Here is a 19,028-nt window from a genome sequence, read left to right on the forward strand (position 1 = left end):
GTTGTAGTTTCTTGACTGTGCCAGGACTTCCAGTTCCTCCTGCTTGTTTCCCAGGTTTCTTGCATTTGTGTACAGGCATTTGAGATAAGTAGCCGATTGGCCTACTTTCACAGTATGAATCAGGAGGCCTCCCCTGCTGCACCCTCCTCCTTCTGCTTCCTTGTGGTGTCCCTCTTCCCCACTTACCTTTGGGCTTAGGTCCCCGTCCCCCGTCGAAACTGGTTTAAAGCCCTCCTCACTAGGTTAGCCAGCCTGTCTTCCCTGTCTTCGTTAGATGAATCCCGTCTCTTCCTAGTAATCCTTCTTCCTGGAACAACATTCCATGATCGAAGAATCCAAAGCCCTCTCTTTGACACCACCTGCCTTTGTCTGGTTTGCTGAATCACAGGGGCGGCCCCTGATCCCTCGCTGTCTGAGACACCCTCCGGAAGAGCTATGTGGGTGGATGAGTTTCTTCTATGGCCCACTGTGAGATTGGGGAGTCCTTACCGGGCCATCAACACACCGCTGTCTAGCCCTGATGTAAATCTCTCCGATGGGTGTCACCCAGGAAGAAAACACATGTCTGAGATACAAGTACATAGCCGATATTCATAACTTCAGGTGCAGTGATGATACAAGGATTTAACCCAGATAATCATACTTGACAGATTGTAACTTTTCCAGTGACACCTTATATGACCGACTTTGTACAATATTCGTTGCAACTGTATAACCGTGGTAGCACTAATGGTATTTCTTATACACAGCATCACAACAGGTAACTGGTTATACTTAGTAAACAATTTCTGTTTCGAGGAAAGGGTTTTTTTAATGGATATTTTTTTATCTACAGTTTTGGAAGCTGGACATGTTTGATCCCACCCGACTTGTTTTCCATGTCACTGCTGAAGGGAGGCGGAGATGGGGATGGGGCAGGAGTTGGAAGCGGATGGAGTCAATATCTTAGTTGAGTTTGGAGAATATTTTCTATTTCAGCAAGAAGGAAAACTGAAAATTTACGTTCCCCTGGCCCCCTCTTTTTCCATTTTTCAGTCCGAGGTGAAGTTTATAAGGAATAGCCAGCGTGGATTTATCAAGAACAAATCATGCCAGACTGACCTGATTTCCTTCTTTGACAGGGTAACTGGCCCAGTGGACAGGGAGAAACAGTCGACATGAGCAAGTCTTGATTTTAGCAAGACTTTTGACACAGTCTCACATGACATCCTCACAAGCAAACAGGGCAAGGTGGGCTGGATGAAATGGCTAGCAGGTGGGCACAGAACTGGTTGAAAGACTGTTCTCAAAGAGTAATTATCAATGGTTCACTGTCAAACTTACAGCATGTGTCTAGTGGGGTCATGGAATCAGCCCTGGATAAGGTACTATTCAATGTTTTCATTAATGATGTGTAGAAAGGAGTGGAGCGTCTGCTTTGCAGATGACACCAGCTGGGCGAGGTCTAAGCACTTTGCAGATCACCGGATCAGCATTCAAAATGACGTTAACAAATTGGAGAATGTCAGAAAGAAGAAGATGAAATTCAAGCGAGACAAGTGCAAAGTATCACACTTAGGAAGGGAAAAAAATCAAATGCAGACCGGGAAGAGTTACAAAGGAATCTCACAAAGCTGGATGACTGGGCAACAAAATGGCAGATGAAATTCAGTGTTGATAAATGCAAAGTAATGCCCATTGGAAAACATAATCCCAGCTATACACATAAAATGATGGGGTGCCCAGCTCAGTCCTGTTGCCCCCTGCAGGGGGAGCTGTAGCTCCAGGGGCAGCGGGGAGGTTTGCAGCAGGGAGCCTGGATCCCGCCCTGAGTGGGGGCAGCTGGGTTCACACCCAGGGGCTGAGTGTGGTTCCATGATGCGCCCCCTGCAGGGCGGGAGGACCAATCCCAGGACGTTAATGTGGGGGAGGTGCCAGGCCGCCGGAGGTGCGGTGGTGGGAGAAGAGAGGCAGAGATGCACCTTTAATAGGATCCAGTGTGCAGAAGCCCCCCTTGCAGCAGGTGGCACTCATCCGTGTTGTCAGTCCCTTCCCAAAATTCAAAGAGAAGGGGCCGGTTTTACAGTCGCTGGATGTCGCACAGCCCCTTCTAATGTTCTGAGTCTTCACACCCTCTGCAGAAGAGGAAAAGACAGAGATTTATTCCCCTTCCACACCCATCCCGTTGACACCCTCTTCACATTGATGCCCTGTGCCATTATCCTTTCCCCACCCATGGGGAAACTGAGGCACAGAGAGGGGAAAGTGACTCACCTGAGGTCTCACAGGGCTAGACAAACCACTTTCAGCACCTAAATCCAGCATTTTCATCTCCCAGCTCCCCACTCAGCTGCCACTTACCCCTGGAGGCCCTGAATCTCCTGCCCATAAAAGCCTATAGTTTCCAAAGTTTCTACCAGTGAATACAGGCAGGGCCACTGAAATCCCCACACCATGCGCCCAGCCACCCCTTAGCTGCAGCAGGATTCACAAGCTAGCTCTTCCCCTGCCAATAGCACCTGTGAGGCCTGAGACAGGAGACAAACACATAAAGTACCCAGCAGATCAGGCCCTGAACAAAGCAGGAGGTGGCAGGGAGTTGTCTCCCATATTTCCAATATCCTAGTGGGTCGGATGCTCCCCGTAAAGTGGAAGAATCAGTTTCGGGGAACATTGAATTGTTTCACACAACGCGGAGTGCCTTCAACAGCAGAGATTGAGAGAGACCCACAGGGTGGCCAGGGGTCAGGCACGACCATAAGAGCGGAGAGATCGGGGCCGAAGTCCCCATCCCGATTCGGGCTGAGTGGGGATTTGAACTTGGCTTCCCCACGGACCAGCTGTGTGGAGATCCCCACGGCTCTGAGCTGGTATCGTTCTCTCTCGCATGGGGCACCAAGGACCGATGGACACCTGCCAGCAGTTGCAGAGCAGCTCTACGCCCCATGGCCGCTGCTGGGGACCTGGCCCCTGTTGTGGTTTTTTTGTCTTGCCTAGTTGCCTCGCTTGCCATAGCAACAGAGTTAGACTATTAGGGGATAGCTCAGTGGGTTTAGTTGTTGTTCAGTAAAGGCTCGTTGTGAGTTTACATCTCTCTGTGTCCCTGTGCTGCTTTCTCTCTGAACACAAGTCATTTCCACAGATTTAAACATAACAAAAAGGGAAGTTGGATGACTTGTGCTGCACCAGCAAGGAGCAAAAGTAAATGGAAGAAAAACCTTTTGCTGTTCTGGGGGCTGGGCTGTTTGCGCTGACAGCTGAAACTGACAGGAAAAGAGGCTCCGCTTTTTGCTGACTGAACGTGAAGCAGAGAGACTGGAAAGGGGGAGGAAGCAGAAGCAGTTCTAGTGAATGGAAATCACCAGCAATTGTGTGTGAATGACCCCAACACACACGAATAAAGACACTAAAAGACAAGCCATGGCTACACTTACGGGGCCCCAGGGACCTTTTGTTGAGACTCTGGAGCAATGGGACTCATACACTGAGCGTTTTCCACTTTTTTGTTATTGCAAATGAAATTACAGATGCAAAGAAAGTGCCAATTTTCTTAAGTGTTGTGGAAGCTAAAACCAATAGTTTACTGCGCAGCTTAGTGCACCCAGATAAGCCAGAGACAAAATCTTACCATGACATTGTGAAAATCCTGGAAGAACAGCAGCTCAGTGCAGCCACCAGAGTGCATAAGGTGTCACAAGAACCTAGCCACAAGACAGTGGGGAGCCGGGAATGTTACCGCTGTGGAAAGCCCAGTCTCCATGCACCGGAATGCTGGTGTAAACACCTAGTGTGTCGACAATGTGGCAAAAAGGGACACATTGAGCGTGCCTGCAAACAAAGGAAAGAAGGAGTCAAACAGAACAGGCAAACCGGAGAAAAAGAAGCCTGCTGTCTGGCAGAGCAAAAAGAAAAATCTGCACGTGGTAGAACAGGCTCAGGATGATCAAAGTGACACCCAGACAGAAGAAGAAGTGCCACTTCACATCTTGCCCATGGCACTAGGCTCGCACAAATACTGAGTAACCCGCTGTTGGAAGGTAAACCTGTACACATGGAACGGGACACAGGAGCAGCAGTTTTGCTGGTCTCAGAGATTGTGTAAAAGGAGAAGCTAAATCATCTTCCACTTAAGCTGACAAAAATTATTCTCAAGACATACACCGGATAAGTTGTACCCATGCTGGGCACTACTGATGTTAAAATGGAGCTCAATGGACAGACTGCTCAATTGCCACTGTTTGTGGTGGAAGGCAATTACCCAGCCTTCACTGGAAGGTCATGGCTTAGGAAGATCCAGCTGAATTGGGCAGAAGTCCACATGATAGCTAAAGGAGAAACAGGGCTGATAGCTGTATTAAAGAACCATGCTGCTATTTTTGGAGAAGACCTGGGAAGTATGAAAGGAATCACTGTGAAATTGAACATTAAGCCTGAGAGAAAACCAAAATGTCTGAAAGTCAGAACTGAGTCATATGCCATCAGGCCAAAAGTTGAAGCAGACCTGGAGCACCTGGTCAAGAATGGAGCCTTAGTACCAGCTACCCACAGTCAATGGGCAACCCCAATCGTTCCAGTATTGAATAAAGATGGCTCCATTCAGATTTGTGAGGATTTGAAGGTCACGGTTAACCCAGTGTTATGTGAAGAGCAATGCCCTCTTCCTCACGTTGACTTCCTCATTCTTCACTGGCTTGGCTGGTTAACAAAAGTTCAGTAAAACTGATCTGTGTCAGGCATATTAAAGATACATGTCAATGAGAAGTCCCAAGAGCTGCTGACTACCGTGACACATAAAAGGCTGTACCGACAGTGTCACTTGTCCTTTGGAATAACATCTGCTTCAGCTTTGTTCCAGAGGGCTATGGACCAGATCTTGAGTGGCTTCCCAGGAGTCCAATGCTAACTTGAGGACATCCTGGTCACTGGCAAGAATGAGGAGGATCAACTTAAGAACATGGATGCTGCCCGGCAAAGACTGGAAGAGTATGGCCTATGAGTCTGCAAAGAGAAATGTGAATTTTTTCAGCCCTCTGTTGAATATTTGGGACATATCATTGATGCTACTGGCCTTCGTAAGGCTCCTGCAAAAGTCAAGGCTACTGTGGAAGCTCCAACTGCTCAAAACGTCATCCAACTTCGCTCTTTTTTAGGGCTATTGAACTATTCTGGAAAGTTTAGTCCACAGTTAGCAACCCTACTAAAATCACTACATGAACTCCTTGGCCAGAACAAGGTCTGGAAGTGGACTGAAGCCTGTGATGTTGCATTTAACAATGCTAAATGCACACTCCTAAAGTCAGATATTTTGACCCATCCTTACCTCTAGAGTTGGCCTGTGATGCCCCTTCTTACAGCGCAGGAGCAGTTGTGTCACACATTATGCCTTCCAGAGAGGAGAGACCATTGCTTTTGCATCACACACCTTAAGCAAGGCAGAAACTAACTATGCCGAAATAAAATGTGAAGCATTGGGAATCGTTTTTGGAATTCAGAAATTTCACCAGTACCTGTTTGGACGGAAGTTCATACTTCTCACCAACCATCGACCTCTAATATCAATGTTTGGACCATGCACAGGCATTCCAGCATTGGCTGCTAGTCATATGAAACAATGGACATTGTTGCTTTCCGCACACACATATGAGATCAAATATCGGAGATCCACTCTGCACTGCAACACAGATGGTCTCTCAAGACTGCCTTTACCAGTTAAACATCAAGATATTAGCTAGAAAGAAATCTTCTACTTTAAACAGGTAGAGAACATACCCATCCCTGCTACTTAAGTAAGGAGGCCAACTTGTGTTGACCTAGTACTGTCCCAAGTTATGGACCTAGTGATGCCTGGAACATCTCTACAGGACTCTCACCCGACCTTTATCCCTCCATGTCCAGGAGCAGGGAGTTATCATTCCATTCTGGTTGCTTGTTGTGGGGGATTGTGGACGTATCCCTGGGACCGGGGAGCAGCGTCCGGGTCTGGCTCCCTCTCTGGGTCCTCCTCAGAGGGGGACCACCCCTCCCGGCTACCTCCCACCGGGAGCAGTCTTGTGCCCTTCTCAGGGCAAGCAGCCTAGCGCCGGGCCCTCAGGCAGGACTGGCGAGGCAAACAGTCTAAGGCCAGGCCCTCCAGCAGGGCTGGCCGGGCAAATAGTCTAAAGCCAGGCCCTCCGGCAGGGCTGGCAGGTGAGCAAGCCGCTCTCTGGAACGGCACGGCGGGGCAGGTTTCCTCATGGAGGATAGGGAAGTGGGGAGGGGGACGCAGGCCCGCTCGTCTCCACTGCGTCCCAGCCCAGGGCCCTGTCAGTGGCAACGGCGTTTGCCACGGGGTCGGCAGGGCTCCGGCCGCAATACGCCGCCCGGGTTGCCCCTGACTCAGCCACCAACGTTCGGCTATCCCTGGGCTTCTTCCTCCCCGAAACCCCTGGTACCTCCTCCTCTGGGTCTCTGGGGTTTGGTAGGCCTGCTAGGCCCTCCTCGTCCACGGGCGGCAGTTCAGGCAACTCCATCGGCTCATCCTCGGAGGGCAGCTCTTCCAGGTCCTGCGGTCCCCAGGCCTCGGGCAGGGCCGGTAGATCCTCGGGGTCCCAGGCTCGGCACTGCTCTGGTAGGTCCGCTTCCGGCTCCCAAGCCCCGGGTGTCTCCGGGGGTTCTCCTCAGGCTCGTAGTCTGCGGGGAGCCCCGACGGGCCTTCTTCCGGCTCCCAGGCTGTGGGGGTCTCTGGTGGGCCCTCCAACTCCCAGGCCCTAGGGTACCTGGGGGAGGCCTCGGTCGATCCCCAGGCTGGGTTTAAGGCCGGCCACTCCCTCTCAGTACAGCTCTCCGGCCTGGCCTTAGCCAGGAGCTCCGGAGGAGACGCGTCCTTCCCCTTCAGCTGTCTCCTCCCAACTGAGCTCACCGGCCTGGCTCTTAAAGGCCTAGCTCCGCCCCCCTGCTTCCGGTCAGGTGGGGCCGCTGGGGCCTTTAAAGGCCTAGACCCGCCCCCTTGCTTCCGGTCAAGGATTTCCCTGGGGCAGGCCTCTGTCAGCCAGGGTGGGTCTGGCTCCCACTCTGGGTCCTCCTCAGAGGGGGACCACCCCTCCCGGCTACAGGGAAGTACTTCATTATTCCATCACTACTGAGACTGCAGATGTTAGAACAGCTACACTCTGGTCACTGTGGAATAGGGCGCATGAAAGAAATTGCACAGGCTACTTTTGGTGGCCTAGCCTGGACAGCGCCATTGAAGAGAAGGCAAGAGTTTGTACTTCATGTCAGAGTGTGAGGAACACACCTCAGTTGGTGCCCTACACCCATTGGACTGGCCTGAAGATCCGTGGCAGCGTATTCACGTTGATTTTTCCCGCTCATTTGAAGGATGCATGTTCCTGATTGTTGTCGACGCCCACTCGAAATGGCCAGAAATCTCTCCACTATTGCTGGAAGTACTATCCAAAGACGGCATGAAATCTTTAGTCACTTTGGTCTGCCAGAAAAACTTGTGAACAACAATGGACCGCAGTTTGTCTCTCAGGAGTTTGAAAATTTTCTGAAAGCAAATGGGCTACATCACATCATTTCAGCACCGTATCATCCACCCACCAATGGATTCGCTGAAAGGTTTGTGCAGACAATGAAACAAGCTTTAAAATCTGCACAGGGACATTTCTCCATTCAAAAGTGTCTGGACACCTTCTTACTATCCTACAGAAACACACCTCATGCTATGACCAAAGTGTCCCCGGCCTTTCTAAGGATGGGACGACAGCTGCGCACTTGCTTTGATCTGCAGAAATCTTCCAAAGCACGACAAGTTGTGCAACGTCAGCAGCACAACCAAGTCATCAGAAGTTCACACAGAGCAAAAGACTGACCCTTTAGTCCTGGACAGCCTGTTCTAGCTCGAAACTCTGCTTCTGGAGCTAACTGGGTCCCTGCTATAGTCATTGCCCAGACATTGCCAGAAGAGGTTGAATTGAAAAACAGATTTTTTAAAAGGCTGAGAGACCTGCCATGAACCATATTCCACAAGTAACTTGGCTTGTATTCCTGGCCTGCTATAGGCATGTTGGATTAAAATCAGGAGTCTTGGATTCTACTCCTGGCTCCAGGAAGGGAGTGGTACCTAGTGGTTAGAGCAGTGGGCCCAGGACTCCTGGGTTGTCTCCCTGGCTCTGGGAGGGTAGTGGGGTCTACTGGTTAGAGAGGGGCTGGGGGCTAGGACTCCTGGGTTCTATTCCTGCTCTGCGAGGGAAGTGGTGTCTAGCAGTTAGAGCACCAACAGACCAGAAGGATGTCACTTACTAAAACTTCTTAGGGGCTTCAGGCTGAGGAGTAACATTTGCCTGGGGTGGAGCAGATGGGTATTTCAGCGAAGCAGAAAAGAGGTATCATCGTCTCAGTCTCTCTCCTCCTTTTATAGACAGGCTCCGGTATATGCACAGACATAATACAGACATGAAAATCTCTGCATTTTTCATTTGGTTCTGACCATACACTCCTAGCCTCCTCCCCAGCATGGCCTCTCACCCGCCGGTGACACAATTTGCATGCATGAGGATACTGACAAATTCTCCACCCTTCCTGCTGAGAAACAAAAACCACAGAGCTGAGTGAAACAGCCTCTCTTCAAACTTTGGGGGTGGGGGGAGGGGGCATGAGGAAGCGGGTCATGCAATTGACGTGGCAGCAGGACTCCTGGGTCCTATTCCGGGCTTGCTAAGGGCATGTGGATCAAAGGCTGGACTCTTGGGTCTCAGTCCCATCCCCGGGAGAAGTGGCATGCAGTGGTTAGAGGAGTGTGGCGGGGGGAGTGGCAGGACAACTGGGTTCTGTAGAGTGGGGAGTAGGGGGTAGGAGTTAGAGCAGGGTGGGGTTGGGCCTGGAAGTCAGGAATCCTGGGTGCCATAGAGAGGTGAGTGGGGTCCAGTAGTTAAAGCTGTTCGTCAGGACTCCTGGGTTCTATCCCTGGCTTGGGGATGGGGGAGCGGGGTCTAGTGGGTTAGAGTGGGGAGGAGGGGTTCACGACTCCTGGCTTCTCTCCCCAGTTCTGGGAGTGGGGCGTAGTGAGTTAGAGCGGGGGTGGCTGGGGACTGAGCGCTGTAGCTATACCACCCTGACCCCCTGAGGAGAGGCAGCTAGGATGCTTAGCTACCATCGCTCAGGTCCTACAGCCACGGGATGCCTCTTCCCCACACCCCCTCCGAAATCTTCATCTACCCTTTGCCAGAGCTCCACCAGGACAGCGCCCGTCGCGGAGCCATGGCAGCTCAGAGCTGAGTCACGTGGGTGGACAGGATTCCCTGGTTGCAAGGAGGGAAGGTGGGAGCAGCAGTGGTGGGTAGGACTGTGGGAGGAAAGAGGGAGAGAGAGCTTCTTGGGCACAGGGTCTGCCGGAGGAGCAGGTGTGGGAGTTTCTGAGCACGGGAATGGGCTGCTGTTGTTCGTTTCTGCTGTGCTCCAGGGAAGGGGATGCTGGGGGGAGGTGTTCTTTGCAGAAGAACAAGAATGCACCGCGCAGAGACCTGCCTGGCACCATCGAGTTCTCCTCCTAAAGGAAACAACCTTGCCATGTCCCCAGCTGGAGGCTAAAGTGCATGGGGCGGCAGAGAGAGAAATAACAGCCCTGCAACAAAATACATGCGGGCAGAGGGCTAGGTTCATGGCCACTTCAGGTGCCTGACCTGACACCCAGGTTTGGGCACCACTGGCTTTCATGATGTACTTATACAGAGCAGTCAGATCGCCCCTCAGCCCTCTTTTGGTCAGGCTAAACAAGCCAAGCTCTTCGAGTCGCCTCTCATAAGGCAGGTTTTCCACTCGGCAGATCATCCTAGTCGCCCTTCTCTGCACCTGTTCCTGTTTGAATGAATCTTTCTGAAACATGGTGGACCAGAACCGCACACAGCATTCCAGGTGAGGTCTGACCAGCACCTTGAGTAACGGTGCTAACACCTCCCCGTCTCTACTGGAAACGCCTCACCCGATGCATCCTAAGGTTGCATTAGTTTCTGTGTAGTTGAAAGTTAAAACAACACCTCTGCTCTATATCGTGGACGTGTGATCAGCCCTTCTGAAAGGACAGAGATGACTGCAAACGTTTGAGTTTTGCCATTACAGAAGAATGGAAAACATTAGCTAGGCTTAGATTAGGAGAACCAAAACTATGAGTGATAGGGTGGCGAGAAGGATGAATTTTAAAAAAAGCAGCATTAGCAGAGACCCGCGGTGAGAGAAGAGCATCCTTGTGTGGACACAGAGCTCGCTGCTCGCAGAGAAACTCGATCCCAGGACTCAGCCCATCCGTCAGGCTGGCAGGCACATGAGGAACAGGTCGAACGAGCGCCAGCTTTGTCAGAGACATCAGCAGACAGGCTGGGACACGAAGCAGAGAAGATGTTCTATGACAATAAAAGTGGCTGGCGTGCACGTGGGTTTATTGCAGACGCCGGCGTTGGCCTTTGTGGAGCAGCTGGCGTCTGTCCAGCCCCGTTTCCAGGAAAAGGCGTTCCCCTCTGCCTTGTTTGGTCGGTTTCTAGCAGGTGCCCAGACACCCTTACTTGGCAGAGACGGCAGCAAAGGCCGGTGCTTGTTCTTGGGCTGCGCCGGGGAGAACAAAGGCAGCAGCATGGCAGTGGGCACGGATGTTTTCTGGCACTGCCGTGACCTCATTGCCCTCCCCAAGCCAGGGAGAGAAGAGAACCCAGCCCCCCCGATTCCCCTTTTGAAGAGTAGACGCAGCCCCTCCCCCCACCGCGTCACTTCACTGTCAAACTGCTGTCGTGTGCGGTGACGTTGAGGAAATGGAAGCGAGAGCCGGCTTATGCCCTGGACTAGGCCTCTCTGATCAAACGTAGCAGCAGGGCAGTGGGCACCATGCTGCAGGGAAAGGGGAGGATGTGAGAGTCACCAGGCCCCCAGTCCTTCTGTATGGCACCCACAAGTCCTGACTCCCAGACCACCCCCCAACTCCAACTCAATGCACCCCACTTTCCTCCCAGAGGTGGGGATAGAACCCAGGAGTCCTGACTCCCAGCCCCTCCCCCACTTTAACCCACTAGAATTCCAGGGCCAGGGATAGGGTCCTGAATCCACCCCCTCTGCCCTAACCCATTAGACCCCACTCCCAGTCTAAACATGTTTCCTTCCAGCACCCAGCAATCACAGCTAGAGCCCTCACACACAGAACCGGGGCATGCTCAGACCGGTTCTTGAGCCAGAAAAAAGCGTGTGCAGAAAAACCCAGGAGACACGTGGGGAGGATTTCGCTACCCTGCTTGGCCTCCTGTGTGGCCAGAGCAGTTGGCCAATTTCCAGGGTTGTGATTAAGATGCTGGGAAATCGATGATGACATTTGGATGCAGTCTTGGTGCAAACTTCTGAATCTGCCAAAAACAAACCCAGCTCTGTTCCCATGGACGCTGCAGAAACAAAGAGCAGCAGGCCCATTTCATGCCCAGAGAGCCCTGTGCCTGCCCTTCCAGCAGGCTCTGTTCTGAAGAAGAAACAGCTCTGTTCCCCCCCCCGCACCCCAGCATCTAACCCTCCGCTGCTGCTCCTTGCTTCCTGCCGCCCATGGACTTGGGCTACAGACATCTTCTTTCCCCCTGTGTGTGCAAACATGGCTCAGCGCTGAGTTGCCATTGCCTTGGGCAGTCTCTTCATTGCCCGCAGCTCTCTCTGCTCCCCAGGGGGCTTCATTGCTCCTTCCATTGAGCATAATGGGGTGTGGCTGGGCCAGGCATAGTCTTTAACGGTGTCCATGGTTGCCAGGGTCTCCATGAGCCCCCTGAAGGCAGCCACTGGCCCCTAACAATGTCAGAATGTTATTTTGCAGATCTCTTTGTAATGGGGAAATGTTAACAGTCTACTACTGCCATGAAGTTTGAAAGAAAGGAAGGATCCAGAAAACACACACCCAGCGGCAACACTTATGATGCACAGTTCCTTACCTTGCAATTGACATGGTCAGAGAACTTTCCAAAGATCACCCCGTCCATGGTAGCTTGTGCTCTCAGCCGGCAAGGAGAAGGTAACACACACATGTGTCCTATCCACAGACGGGCACTGAGCAGTGGCAGAGACCTGAGGAAGTCTGTGTCCCCTCCCCACTTTAACCACTAGACTCTCCTTTCCTCTCTAAAGGAGCCAGGTGCCCTGATTCCCAGCCACCTGCTCTTCTAAGCAGTAGAGATCACTTCCCGTCACTGGGCAGAAATAGAACCCAGGCATCCTGACTCTCAGTTCACTTCCCTGATCTAACGCACGAGACACCACTCTCCTCCCAGAGCCAGGAATAGAACCCAGGTGTCCTGACAACCCATTTCCAGTACGAGACCCCACCCACCTCTCGACAGCACCCAAGATTCCTGGCTTCCAGTCCCAACCCCACCCTGCTCTAACTACTACACCTTACTCCCCACTCCGCAGAACCCAGGGGGCCTACTTCTCTCACCCCCACTCCTCTAGTCCTGCCCTGGATCCGCATGCCTGGAGCGAGCCGGGAATAGGACACAGGAGTCCTGCCGCGTTGTCCATTGGTGACCGACTCAGTCTGAGTCTGCACCAGAGCCCCGATGAATAGCTCCGCCATGCCTTCCTACAGCTTGGACCTTTGTTCCTGGCCTCATGTCCCAGGGGATCAGCAGACAAAGGTGCCCTCTTCCCGGCCTAGCTTTGCAAGGCTGGGTTTTGGGATACCTGGACGTGGGGAATGTGCATTAACCTCACCCTAGAGATTCCCAGGAAAACCACTTACCGCTTCTTGTTCCAAGAGTCCGTTCCTGGCTGGCACATTGTGCAATACAGGCCTTTGCACCCCCAGAGCCAACATCTGCCCCAAATTACTACTCTAAGACAGGATGCTGTGGGGTCCATTATGTAAAGGTATCAGCTGGACATCAGGACACCTGGGTCCTATTCCCAGCCCTGGCTCCTGTGTGACCTCGGGCCAGTGGCTTCTCCTCCGTTTCCCCTCCCACCTTTTGTCTAGACATAGTTTCATCTGTAAGCTCTTTGGGGTAGGGCTGTGAGAGTATTGGGAGCCCCTGGTGTGCACAGACCCTGACCGAGATCAGAGACCCTTGTTGTGCCAGGCACCAAACAAGTTCACAGTGACAGTCCTTGACCCAAAGAGCTTGTGAGCTAAGTAGACAAACGAAGGAGCAGTTTCTCTCTTTTACAGCGGGGGAAACTGAGGCCAAGAGCTATGAGGTGACTTGCCCAAAGTCACACGGGAAGACGGGGGCAGAGCTGTTTTCCTGAGTCCCATCATGGTGCCTTAGTTCATCACAAAACCTCTTAGAGATCCCACCGCTTCCACCAGCACTGCGCTGCTGCATTGCCAGATGAACAGGGGGGGTAATAGATGCCTGATCCGATCCAGGAGTCATCGGTGGGCTGTGGATCAGGGCAGCAAGTGACTGGTTCAAGGACGCACAGTGAGTCTGCGTCAGAGAAGAGGCCATCCAGGGTCAGATGTCCTGGGGGAGCAGAGCAGATGGGGAGATGGAGGCTGTGGTGGCCCTAGATGGGGCTCTGAGGAGCAGAGGAGGGGGCGGTCATTGTGTCCCAGACCAGCTCGTGCAGTGAAGCGGCTCCCCTGACTTGCCCCCGACACACAGGTGGAGAAGCCACACTGAGCATCCTGAAGGGCTGTGCTACCAAGGGTTTCTGCACCCTGAAGATAATGGGCTCAAAGGCCGTCAAGGGAAGAGGACCAATATAGCCCGGTGAAATGCACAGCAGGAAAGATATCTATCTATCTATAGATAGATAGATATATGCAAGCAAGCCGGCTAGTCCGATAGGCTACAAATGTCAGGTTTGTCTCCAACTGATCTGTGTGTGTGTGTGGGGGGGAGGGAGAAGTGCCACGAACATCCCAGCTGCGAAGGCGTCAGAGGTGCGGCTACTCCAGCACTTTGGCAACAGGCCCTGAGGTTCCACCCACTCTGTCGACCAGATCACGCGTGTGCAATCCCTCCTCTGCTCTCATTTCAGCCTGTCTGTGATAAATCCCCTGGCTGGAGATTTGGCTGCATCAGAGACCCCCAGCGCCGATCTACTGCTTCCACATCACCATGAAGGCTTCTCTTGCTGTCTGCATCCTCCCAGCTCTCCTGGCAGTGGGTGAGTCGGGCTCTGTTCCTACAGGGGCTGATTTCCTAACTTTGCCAATGTACCAAAATCTCAGAGCAGCCTGTCACATAAACTCTTTCTTAAAGTAGCCAAAAAGTAGCAACAGAATAACAGGAGGAAGCGGGGAGTGTCTGAGTGAAAGCAACCAGTGAGAAGATTCCCTTGGCAGCAATTGAAACAGTTCTGAAAACAGGAGAACGTGTTCATACCTTAAATCACGAGAAACGTGCCCTGACTGGCTGTATTTCAGAGCTGGTCAGAAGCCAAGGACATTTCTGAGAGGGGGTTTCCCCCCAAGTTTGTTTGAAAAGATCCAGATTTGAATTTCAGTAACAATGTGAAAGGCATTGCTACATGATCCAGGTGGGGTCAATTAAATTCAGGGGAAGGGGAGGGGGCAAGGGCAGGACAAATCTAGACACATCCTGTTCTCTCTCCTTCTCCAGGGTCCTGTCTGCAGTGTGAGGTTTGTTCAGGCCTAGGAAACAGCTGTACGGGCTCTATGCAGACCTGCGCCGCCGGGGAAGACTCTTGTCGCATTGCTCTGGAAGTAGCTTCAGTGGGTAGGCAAGAGGGACCCTAATCAATATGGGTCAGCGAACAGGATGGGGAGCTGGGACTCCTGGGTTCTAGTCCCAGCTCTGGGGTGGGGACATCAGCTCAGACTTCTCCCCTTCTACGGTCGTGCCTGACCCCCGGCTGCCGGGTGGGTCTGTCTCAGTCTCTCCTATTGAAGCTGCTACACGTTGTCTGAACTAGGTGAACATTCTGTTTCTCCAATGTCCAGGGGGTGTCTGAGCCACTGAGCTCTTGGGTATACGGGGGCAACCCCACCCTGCTATCCTCCCCCAGCTGTGCTTCGTGAAGGGCCCAATCCGTTGGACATGCTCCAATGTCTTCTCCTGGATCAGGCCCTGCAGGTGAAATTGGCAGGAGAAAACCTAATTTGTGACTCCCACCTGGCTAAGGGGTGGATTGGACGCACGGCGTTGGAACTGGTGGCGAACCCACTGCTGGAAACTTCGACAACTAAAGGACTTTATGGGTGGGAGATTCAGGGCCTCCGGGGGTAGGCGGCTGCTGAGTGCGGAGCTGGAGGATATAGATGCTGGATTTAGGTGACAAAATCGCTTTGTCTAGCCCTCTGGGAGCTCGGGTGAGTCACTTACCCTTTCCGTGCCTCAGTTTCCCCATGCGTAGAGGAAGGATAATGGCACAGGGCGTCATTGTGAAGATGGTGCCAAGGGGGTGGGCATGGAAGGGGAACAAATCTCTGTCTTCTCCTTCTGTGCAGCGGGAACAAAGATCCAGACCATTTCCAAGGGCTGTGTGAAATCCAGCGAATGTAAAACCGGCCCTGACTCCCTGAATTTTGGGACGGGAATGACAATAAGGATGAACACTGCCTGCTGCGTGGGAGAGGCCTGCAATACAACCACGGTTACAGGTACATCTCCCCATCTCCGCCTCTCCTCCCCCACCCCCGCACCTCCGGCTGCCTGGCACCTTCCCCACATTAACGTCCTGAGACTGGTCCTCCCGCCCTGCAGGGGGCGCCTCATGGAACCACACTCAGCCCCTGGGTGGGGGGAGTTTAGTGGGCGGGTCTAGGTTTTCTCCAGGTGTGAACCCAGCTGCCCCCACCAGGGCTGAGCCGGGCAACCCCCAGCTGCTCTCCCAGCCCCAACGCCTCCTGGGGCTCATCCTCCGAGCTGACCGCGTTTGCTCCGCTTCCTCCCAGTGCCCCCGGCCGACGCCAAACCCAATGGCTGGCGCTGCCCTGGCTGCTACACTTCACCCTCTGAGCAGTGTCTGGAGGAGACTGTATATTGTACTGGAGCCGAGACCCAGTGTATCGACATCACCCAGACCGTGAAAGATGGTAACTTCCCTTCATGTATTCTGGGGCTATTTGTCTGGTCGTCCCCCCGCCCCTCCCATAGGATAGGAGTGAGACGCTGCGTGGGGAACGCTAGGTAAAAGTATGGGCTGCAAGTCAGGACACCTGGGTCCTAGTCTCAGGGTGAACTTCACCCAGTGTCTTCCCTTCACTGTGCATCTGGTTCTCCTCCCACCTATTGCCTGTGTGTAGTTTCGTCTGTGAGCTCTTCGTGGCTTAGTGTTGAGAGCCCCTGTCATGCCAGGTGTTTCACAGACCCCCTGACCAATATTGGGTTCCCCTCTTCTGCCAGATGCTAAAGGAGATATAATGCCTGCCCCCAAGAGTCTGCAACCTCAACAGGCAAAAGAAGAATTGTTCTCTCCATTTTCCAGATGGGGAAACTGAGGCACAGAGTTATGCCATGACTTGCCTAATGTCACACAGGAAGGCTGGGGCAGAGCAGGGAATTGAACCTAGTTTTGCTAAGTCCCATCATAGTGCCTTAATTCCATACCAAGCCACCCTTCATAGAGATCCCACTACTGGCACCAGCACTGAGCTGCTCCTTTGCTAAATGAGTGGCGGAGCTAATACCAGCCTGACCCAACCCTGGTGTCATCTTGGCGGGTCCCTGAAGAAGGGGCGGCTGTTGTGTCCTACTCCAGCTCGGGGAGCGGAGCTGCTCCCTGACAATCACCTGCTTCCCTCCCAAACACACAGGTGGAAATCCAGGGCGGGTCGTCATGAAGGGCTGCACTTCCGAATTCAACTGCGCACTGTTAAAAAAAGGTTCCAGTTTCTTCGGAAAGACCAGTGCAAATCTAACCAGGACCCAATGCAGAGTGGCCTCCGGCGCAGGGGACGTGGATCCAGAAGCAGCTGGGCTCCTCCTCCCAGCCCTTGCTGGGCTCCTCCTACTGAAACTTCTCTCCTGATTCCCCATCTCATGCAACGGCAACATTGCCCTCAAATACACCCCTGCAGCCTGCCTTGTCTACTCCCCCCAGGGAGGGTTCTCAGCTCCCAGCTGGCTTCACCTCCCCTTTATTGCATTGCACTGAATAATCAAACTGGAAACCAAATTCCCTTGGTTTGTTATTTATTTATTTCAAAGGGGAAAATTTTAATGCTAGTGGGTGGTGCCGTCAAGAAGCCAGATAAGAATGGAGGAGCAGCCGCAGCGGGTCAGGTGAACGGTGCAGCTAACCCAGTGTCCTGTCTCCAACAGTGGCCTGTACCAGAGCTTCAGAGGCAGTGCACAGAACACGGCAATTTAGGGCAGACCCACCCCTAACTTCCCCTCCCAACTTCTGGCAGTCAGAGGCTTAGGGAATCCCAGAATATGGGGTTGTTTCTCTGACCATCTTGGCTAATAGCCATTGATTTCCCTACCCTCCAGGAACTGATCTAGTACTTTTTTGAACACCCCTTATATTTTTGCCCATCACCACATCCCCTGGCAATGAGTTCCACAAGTAAATTGTGCAATGCAGGAACAAGTGCAGCCTCTTGTTTGTATTAAACCTGCTGCCTGTTCCTTTCATTGGGAGACCCCTGGTGTTTGTACTGTGGGACAGGGGAAATAGCAATTCTCTAGTCACTTTGTCCACTCCGGTGCATGATTTTGGAGCCCTCTGTCACATCCCCCCGTTACTCATCTCTTTGCCAACCTGAACGGCCCTAATCTTTTTTAGTTTCTCCTCATATGGAAGCCGACCATGCCCTAAGATGATGCTTAAAAAGACCTCAGTGGGGAAATCAGGCAACACAGGCCGGGAGCTACACGGCCCAGAGAACATCAGTTCAGCCTCCAACGGGGCTGCAAACTCCGCGACGGTACGAAACAGACGTGCTGGGCTGGGAGCTAGTCTTGACGTAGCAGAGCTGTGGGGCCCTCCTGCGGGAGTACGGGGCCTCGCAATAAGAAGGGGACATTCCCAGAGAGCCTGCGTCACGGTCAGACACATGGGAATCGCTTGGGCTCTGCGACACCGTCTTCTTCTTGCCTGAGCCACAGATCTCCGAGTCCCCCTGCTCCATTGCAGTCTGTTTGTAGCGTCTCCGCCGTTCATCAGATCCTTTAGTGTGCCAGCCACCCAGCTCGATTTGGGTCCTCCCACCCGCCTCTTACCCTCCCCTTCTAAGTTTAACACCCTGTTTCCTCGATATTCGTCCGATTTCCCCTGACCAAACCAGCTAAGCCGGGACTCCCTCAACTTTTCTGTAATTGGTGCCCCCTTCCCACACCCTGTGTTTGTTCCGGACACGGTATTTGCTTGGCACGCCAAGAGTCCACCAGGACGTTCTGATTTCCACTCTATTCACGGTCTGCTCCTGTCTCTGCCTCAGTCCCTAGCACCAGCAGCCAGACAAAAAGGCAGGCCTTGTTACTGGCTTGTTGGTTTTTACTTTCAGTTTGCTGGGCATTCTCCTAGCACAGACCCTTTTATGTGTGTGAGCCAGCGGGCGTCTTCAGCCCCCTCTAGTGGTCACCTCGTGGCAGAGGTTTATGAGTCTGGTTCTGCATTATTGGTCTTGAACTGGATCCTCTAGCTCAGGTCCAGGCTCATTTACCCAGTGGTTGCAGGTTCAATTTCCCCCAGAAACGATGCGCTCAGGAAGTGCCTGCCACTCAACTTCTGCCAGTGGGACGAGAGTGCAAATATCTTATTGTTATTGTTGGGCCTAGGACCCCCAGTTCTAGGTGCTGTACATCATGATTGCTATTTATTAGCTGTATTACAGTAGCACTGTAAACATGCCCTTCTGGGGGCAGCGTCGGGGGTTCCCCTCTGAGTCCTCCCTAGAGGGGGACCGGTCTTCCTGGCTCTCCCCTGCCGGGAGGTTGCCCAGTCCTTCGCCCCGGCCCTAGGCAGGGCGGGCGAGCCAACGGTCTTTTGCCCCAGCCCTAGGCAGGGCGGGCGAGCCAATCAGTCTAGCGCCCGGCCCATAGGCAGGGCTGGTCAGGAGGGTAAGGTTCTCCCAGGGTGGCTCAGGAACGGGGGAGGGGGACGCAGGCCCACCCGTCTCCACTGCGTCCCAGCCCAGG

The 19,028-nt window shown here is 53.0% G+C and overlaps 1 protein-coding gene across 1 annotated transcript; it reads left to right on the forward strand.

Annotated features, from left to right (window-relative positions):
- Positions 1-13,979: 13,979 nt before the first annotated feature.
- Positions 13,980-17,038, forward strand: LOC137148655 (phospholipase A2 inhibitor and Ly6/PLAUR domain-containing protein-like). Its single transcript, XM_067541576.1, has 5 exons — positions 13,980-14,088; positions 14,544-14,660; positions 15,392-15,544; positions 15,839-15,979; positions 16,700-17,038. Exons 1-5 carry the CDS (start codon positions 14,040-14,042, stop codon positions 16,912-16,914), a joined length of 675 nt encoding a protein of 224 aa, XP_067397677.1. The 5' UTR covers positions 13,980-14,039; the 3' UTR covers positions 16,915-17,038.
- Positions 17,039-19,028: the final 1,990 nt, after the last annotated feature.

This window comes from Emydura macquarii, unplaced genomic scaffold, assembly GCF_026122565.2.
Source record: "Emydura macquarii macquarii isolate MOO-44397 ecotype Brisbane River unplaced genomic scaffold, CSIRO-AGI_Emac_v2 contig_676, whole genome shotgun sequence".
Classification (NCBI taxonomy): domain Eukaryota; kingdom Metazoa; phylum Chordata; order Testudines; family Chelidae; genus Emydura; species Emydura macquarii.

What these genes read in the sequence shown, in the direction of transcription:
- LOC137148655 (XM_067541576.1), top strand. Translation starts at nt 14,040, where the DNA reads ATGAAGGCTTCTCTTGCTGTCTGCATCCTCCCAGCTCTCCTGGCAGTG. An exon ending in TCTGGAAGTAGCTTCAGTGG is followed by an intron (nt 14,661 to 15,391) that starts GTAGGCAAGAGG and finishes CCTTCTGTGCAG; the next exon opens with CGGGAACAAAGATCCAGACC. An exon ending in CACCCAGACCGTGAAAGATG is followed by an intron (nt 15,980 to 16,699) that starts GTAACTTCCCTT and finishes CCAAACACACAG; the next exon opens with GTGGAAATCCAGGGCGGGTC.